The sequence below is a fragment of the Pangasianodon hypophthalmus genome, chromosome 16 (assembly GCF_027358585.1).
Source record: "Pangasianodon hypophthalmus isolate fPanHyp1 chromosome 16, fPanHyp1.pri, whole genome shotgun sequence".
In the NCBI taxonomy this organism is placed as follows: Eukaryota; Metazoa; Chordata; class Actinopteri; order Siluriformes; family Pangasiidae; genus Pangasianodon; species Pangasianodon hypophthalmus.
In genome coordinates this window covers 680,001-687,500 of record NC_069725.1, presented here as the reverse complement: position 1 = coordinate 687,500, position 7,500 = coordinate 680,001, and the positions used below count along the sequence as shown (strand labels likewise).

Genomic DNA, 7,500 nt, shown 5'->3' with positions numbered 1-7,500 from the left:
ACCTGATGTGTGTGTGTGTAGTAACTGTGTACCTGATGTGTGTGTGTGTGTGTGTGTGTGTGTGTAGTAACTGTGTACCTGATGTGTGTGTGTGTGTGTGGTAATTGTGTACCTGATGTGTGTGTGTGTGTGTGTGTGTAGTAATTGTGTACCTGATGTGTGTGTGTGTGTGGTAACTGTGTACCTGATGTGTGTGTGTGTGTAGTAATTGTGTACCTGATGTGTGTGTGTGTGTGTGTAGTAATTGTGTACCTGATGTGTGTGTGTGTGTGTGTGTGTGTGTGTGTAGTAATTGTGTACCTGATGTGTGTGTGTGTGTGTAGTAACTGTGTACCTGATGTGTGTGTGTGTGTGTGTGTAGTAATTGTGTACCTGATGTGTGTGTGTGTGTGTGTGTAGTAACTGTGTACCTGATGTATGTGTGTGTGTGTGTAGTAATTGTGTACCTGGTGTGTGTGTGTGTGTGTGTGTGTGTGTAGTAACTGTGTACCTGATGTGTTTGTGTGTGTGTAGTAACTGTGTACCTGATGTATGTGTGTGTGTGTGTAGTAATTGTGTACCTGGTGTGTGTGTGTGTGTGTGTGTGTGTGTGTAGTAATTGTGTACCTGATGTGTGTGTGTGTGTGTGTGTGTAGTAACTGTGTATCTGATGTGTGTGTGTGTGTAGTAATTGTGTACCTGGTGTGTGTGTGTGTGTGTGTGTGTGTAGTAACTGTGTACCTGATGTGTGTGTGTGTGTGTGTGTGTGTGTAGTAACTGTGTACCTGATGTGTGTGTGTGTGTGTGTGTGTGTAGTAACTGTGTACCTGATGTGTGTGTGTGTGTGTGTGTGTGTGTAGTAACTGTGTACCTGATGTGTGTGTGTGTGTGTGTGTGTGTGTGTAGTAACTGTGTACCTGGTGTGTGTGTGTGTGTGTGTGTGTGTGTGTGTAGTAACTGTGTACCTGGTGTGTGTGTGTGTGTGTGTGTGTGTGTGTAGTAACTGTGTACCTGGTGTGTGTGTGTGTGTGTGTGTGTGTGTGTGTGTGTAGTAACTGTGTACCTGGTGTGTGTGTGTGTGTGTGTGTGTGTGTGTAGTAACTGTGTACCTGATGTGTGTGTGTGTGTTCAGGTGAACGTGAGGTCCGGTATGACCCTCCACAACTGCCTTATCAAAGCGCTGAAGGTTCGAGGTCTCCAGCCCGAGTGCTGCGCCGTCTACAAGCTCCATGCGGGACACCGCAGGTCAGAGCGCCGGCCTCACTGCGCGCGTTACACTCAACACACAACACTCAACACTACACACTTAACACACTCTACACTACACACTCAACACTACACACTCAACACACTCAACACACTCAACACTACACACTCAACACTACACACTTAACACACTCAACACTACACGCTCAACACACTCAACACTACACACTCTACACTACACACTTAACACACTCTACACTACACACTCAACACTACACACTACACACTCAACACTACACACTTAACACACTCTACACTACACACTCTACACTACACACTTAACACACTCAACACACTCAACACTACACACTCAACACTACACACTCAACACACTCAACACACTCAACACTACACACTCAACACTACACACTCAACACACTCAACACTACACACTCAACACACTCAACACTACACACTCAACACTACACACTCAACACACTCAACACTACACACTCAACACTACACACTTAACACACTCAACACTACACACTCAACACACTCAACACTACACACTCAACACACTCAACACTACACACTTAACGCACTCTACACTACACACTCAACACACTCAACACTACACACTCAACACACTCAACACTACACACTCAACACTACACACTTAACACACTCAACACTACACACTCAACACACTCAACACTACACACTCAACACACTCAACACTACACACTCAACACTACACACTCAACACACTCAACACTACACACTCAACACACTCAACACTACACACTCAACACTACACACTCAACACTACACACTCAACACACTCAACACTACACACTCAACACTACACACTCAACACACTCAACACTACACACTCAACACTACACACTCAACACTACACACTTAACACACTCAACACACTCAACACTACACACTTAACACACTCAACACACTCAACACTACACACTCAACACACTCAACACTACACACTCTACACTACACACTCAACACACTCTACACTACACACTCTACACTACACACTCAACACACTCTACACTACACACTCAACACTACACACTCTACACTACACACTCAACACTACACACTCAACACTACACACTCAACACACTCTACACTACACACTCAACACTACACGCTCTACACTACACACTCTACACTACACACTCAACACACTCTACACTACACACTCAACACTACACACTCAACACTACACGCTCAACACTACACGCTCTACACTACACACTCAACACTACACACTCAACACTACACACTCAACACACTCTACACTACACACTCTACACTACACAATCAACACTACACACTCAACACTACACACTCAACACACTCTACACTACACACTTAACACTACACACTTAACACACTCAACACACAACACTCAACACTACACACTTAACACACTCTACACTACACACTCTACACTACACACTCTACACTACACACTCTACACACTCAACACACTACACTACACACTCTACACTACACACTCAACACTACACACTCAACACACTCTACACTACACACTCTACACTACACACTTAACACACACAACACTACACACTCAACACTACACACTCAACACTACACACTCAACACTACACACTCAACACACTCAACACTACACGCTCAACACTACACACTCAACACACTCTACACACTCTACACTACACACTCTACACTACACACTCAACACTACACACTTAACACACTCAACACTACACGCTCAACACACTCTACACTACACACTCTACACTACACACTCAACACACTCTACACTACACACTCAACACTACACACTCTACACTACACACTCAACACACTCTACACTACACACTCTACACTACACACTCTACACACTCTACACACTGTGCGCGTTACACTCAACACTACACACTCAACACACTCTACACTACACACTCTACACTACACACTCTACACTACACACTCAACACACTCTACACTACACACTCTACACTACACACTCAACACACTCAACACACTGAACACACAAAGACGTAAACACACAAACACTAAACACTACACACTAAACACACAAACACGTAAACACACAAACACACACTGAACACACAAACACGTAAACACACAAACATGTAAACACACAAACACCCACACTGAACACACTATACGCACTGAACACACAAACACGTAAACACACAAACACGTAAACACACAAACACGTAAACACACACACTGAACACACAAACATTTTTTATACAGTGAGAGTAAAAAGTATTTGATCCCTTGCTGATTTTGTTGGTTTGCCCACTAATAAAGAGATGATCATTCTATACTTTTAATGGTAGATGTATTCTAACATGGAGAGACAGAATATCAAAACGAAAATCCAGAAAATAACTTTAAAGAATATATTTTAATTGATTTGTATTTCATTGAGGGAAATAAGTATTTGATCCCTCTAGCCAAAAGCACTTAATCCTTGGTGGCACAGCCTTTGTTTGCAAGCACAGCGGACAGACGTTTGTTGTAGTTAACCACAAGGTTAGCACACATATCAGGGGGAATTTTGGCCCACTCTTCTTTGCAGATCCTCTCTAAATCATTAAGGTTGGTGGGCTGTCGCTTGGCAACTCGGACCTTCAGCTCCCTCCATAGATTTTGGATTGGATTGAGGTCCGGAGACTGGCTGGGCCACTCCATGACCTTAATGTGGTTCTTCTTGAGCCACTCTTTTGTTGCCTTTGCTGTATGCTTCGGGTCGTTGTCATGTTGGAAGACCCAACCACGGCCCATTTTCAACTTCCTGGCAGAGGGGAGGAGGTTGTCCCTCAGGACTGCACGGTACATGGCTCCATCCATCTTCCCACTGATGTGGTGAAGTAGCCCTGTGCCCTTGGCAGAGAAACACCCCCAAAACATAATGCTTCCACCTCCATGCTTGACGGTGGGCACAGTGTTCCTGGGGTCATAGGCAGCATTTTTCTTCCTCCACACATGATGAGTAGAGTTTAGGCGAAATAGTTCAATTTTGGTCTCGTCTGACCACAGAACCTTCTCCCAATCACTTTGTACATCTTTGAGGTGATCATTGGCATACTTTAGGCGGGCCTCCACATGTGCCTTCTTAAGCAGGGGTACCTTTCGGGCACTGCAGGATTTTAATCCATTGCGGCGCAAAGTGTTGCCAATTGTTTTCCTGGTGACTGTGGTCCCAGCTGCCTTGAGGTCATTCACTAACTCCCGCTGTGTGGTTGCAGGCCGATTTCTCACAGTTCTCATGATCATTGCCACCCCACGAGGTGAAATCTTCTGTGGAGCACCAGACCGAGGTCTATTGATGGTCATGTTATACTTCTTAAATTTTCTCACAATTGCACCAATGGTTGTTACTTTAATACCCAGCATCTTGCTAATGTTTTTGTAGCCCATTCCAGATTTGTGCAGGTCAACAATCCTGTCTCTGAGGTCCTGAGAGAGTTCTTTGGTCTTACCCATGTTGGAGAGTTTGGAATCTGTCTGATTGTCTGATTCTGTGAACAGGTGTCTTTCATACAGGTGATTAGTTAGAACAGGTGTCTTCAATTCAGGTAACAAGTTGATTGGGAGTGTCTAACTGGTCTGTGAAAGCCAGAACTCCTAATGCATACTAGGGGATCAAATACTTATTTCCCTCAATGAAATACAAATCAATTAAAATATATTCTTTAAAGTTATTTTCTGTATTTTCTTTTTGATATTCTGTCTCTCCATGTTAGAATACATCTACCATTAAAAGTATAGAATGAGCATGTCTTTATTAGTGGGCAAACCAACAAAATCAGCAAGGGATCAAATACTTTTTACTCTCACTGTATATATATTTTATATTTTATTGCAGTCCAGATGTGAGTTTTATCTCTGAGGAGACGTGAAAAAAAGATTTATTACAGATGCTAATAAACTAATTCCATCCCGATAGGGCTCGCGTCTGTCTGTTACATCTGTTTATTTATTTGTTTATTTATTTATTTATTTTTACAATAATTTAATTATACTGTATTAATTTAATTTGCACACTGACCTGAAGCAGCCAGGGTGCTGTTAAAGTCCTTTATTTAATATTTAAAATTTTATTTTTAGTTATTTTATCGTTTAATGCTAAAAAAATAAAAATGCAGTCATTTTGTAGACATTAAATAGCATCACTGAACAATTTTTATTATTATTATTTTTTTTTAAATATCAGCAAACAGTTACAATTTTTTTAAAGTATCATCAAAAAGTCTACTTTTTATTTTAAAGTATCTTCAAACTGTTTAATTTTTTTATTTTAAAGGATCATTGAACAGTTTTAAAAAATGTATTTTAAATGATCAGTTTAACATTTTTATTTTTATTTTAAAGTATCATCAAACTGTTAGTTTTTATTTTAATGTATCATCAAATGGTTTTACATTTTTTTTTATTTGAAAGTAACATTGAACAGTTTACAATATTTTTGTTTTAATGGATCATTGAACAGTTAAAAAAGTTATTTTAAAGCATCAGCAAACAATAAATTTGTTTTATTTTAAAGTATCATCGAGCAGTTTTTAACTTTTTTTATTTTTATTTTAAAGTATCATCGAGCAGTTTTTAACTTTTTTTATTTTTATTTTAAAGCATCATCGAGCAGTTTTTAACTTTTTTTATTTTTATTTTAAAGTATCATCGAGCAGTTTTTAACTTTTTTATTTTTATTTTAAAGTATCATCGAGCAGTTTTTAACTTTTTTATTTTTATTTTAAAGTATCATCGAGCAGTTTTTAACTTTTTTATTTTTATTTTAAAGTATCATCGAGCAGTTTTTAACTTTTTTTATTTTTATTTTAAAGTATCATCGAGCAGTTTTTAACTTTTTTTATTTTTATTTTAAAGTATCATCGAGCAGTTTTTAACTTTTTAAAGTTTTACAGCAAAAACGTGTGATTAAATGGGAAACGTTAGTAACTGACGCCGTTTCCATCCTCAGATATTTCAAATCGCTAAAATATTTTTTTTAAGAACTCACATGAAGAGAAATTGTAATATTCTGGCTGTTGTAATATACGGATGTTACTCAAACCTTCGTTTTTTTTCCCCCTCTTTAACTGCAGTAAAAAGTCTCGTATGGACTGGAACACGGACTCGACGTCGCTGATCGGAGAGGAGCTCCTGGTGGAGGTTCTAGATCACGTTCCTCTGACCACACACAACTTTGTGAGTTTGCGCAGATTACTCAGTAAAGTGTAAAACGCGTATAAAATCCGACGCTCATGCCGATCCTCCGTTTGCGTTTGAGGTGAGGAAGACGTTCCTGAAGCTGGCGTACTGCGACATGTGCCAGAAGTTCCTCCTGAACGGCTTCCGCTGCCAGACGTGCGGATATAAATTCCACGAGCACTGCAGCACCAAAGTTCCCACCATGTGTGTGGACTGGAGCAACATCAGGCAGCTGCTGTGAGCGTCAACACACCTTTACTTTCCTACATCAGTGCAGTTCTTCCTTACGTGTCCCGAATAAAGAGAAGAAATTATAATATTAATAAATATTAAATATTTAAACATTGCTGTTTGGCGGAACGTATCAAAAACATTCACAAGCTGCAGCTTTAATGATAATAATTAAGATTTTATTTCATTTAGAAAGACTCTGTACAAGATAAGTAAAGAAATACACGCAATAATGCAAATATCGTTCCTTTTTTAATTGTAATTTTATTATTTACTCCTGATTTTTAGATAATTATTACCTAATATTTAATATTTTTCAAATTCAGCAGAATTTTTTATTTCTTTCCCCCCACAAATGACTTGACGGCTTTTTTGATTTTTAAACAAGCTCGTCACTGTCTGTGTTTTATCTTCTCGTCACGGCAGGTTGTTTCCGACTCCCGGCGAAAGCGGAGCTCTGTCTCTGCCTCCGATCACCTCGAGGAGGATGAGGGAGTCCATGAGCCGAATGCCCAGCAGGTACGACGCCTTCCTGTTCTCCTCGTTAGCTATAAACAATCAATAAATTGTACGTAAACATCGATATTTCTTGAATCTCGTCATCTGCTAAATTCTTCCTGAGTGACCTTTTTAGTGTGTAATCTCATTAAATAACAGAAGAGGTGTGTGTGTGTGTGTGTGTGTGTGTGTGTTTTGTGGATTTTGAGTTAATCCCCGAGGTTTAGAAACACTCGCAGGTCCACAGGGTCGCCTCAGAGCTTTCAGCTTCTTTAAGTCATGAAAAGAGCTCATTGTGTTCAGGTTCTGTTTACCTCCCGCTCAGAA

The 7,500-nt window shown here is 39.9% G+C and overlaps 1 protein-coding gene across 4 annotated transcripts in view; it reads left to right on the top strand.

Annotated features, from left to right (window-relative positions):
• The window catches only part of raf1a (Raf-1 proto-oncogene, serine/threonine kinase a), a 29,260-nt gene that overhangs the window by 10,975 nt on the left and 10,785 nt on the right, over positions 1-7,500 (top strand). For all 4 annotated transcript variants that reach the window (XM_053240567.1, XM_053240566.1, XM_053240565.1 and 1 more), the window contains exons 3-6: positions 1,112-1,224; positions 6,339-6,441; positions 6,524-6,681; positions 7,102-7,194. In XM_053240567.1, the coding sequence (XP_053096542.1) occupies positions 1,112-1,224; positions 6,339-6,441; positions 6,524-6,681; positions 7,102-7,194 (467 nt within the window). The remainder of the gene's footprint in view (positions 1-1,111; positions 1,225-6,338; positions 6,442-6,523; positions 6,682-7,101; positions 7,195-7,500) is intronic.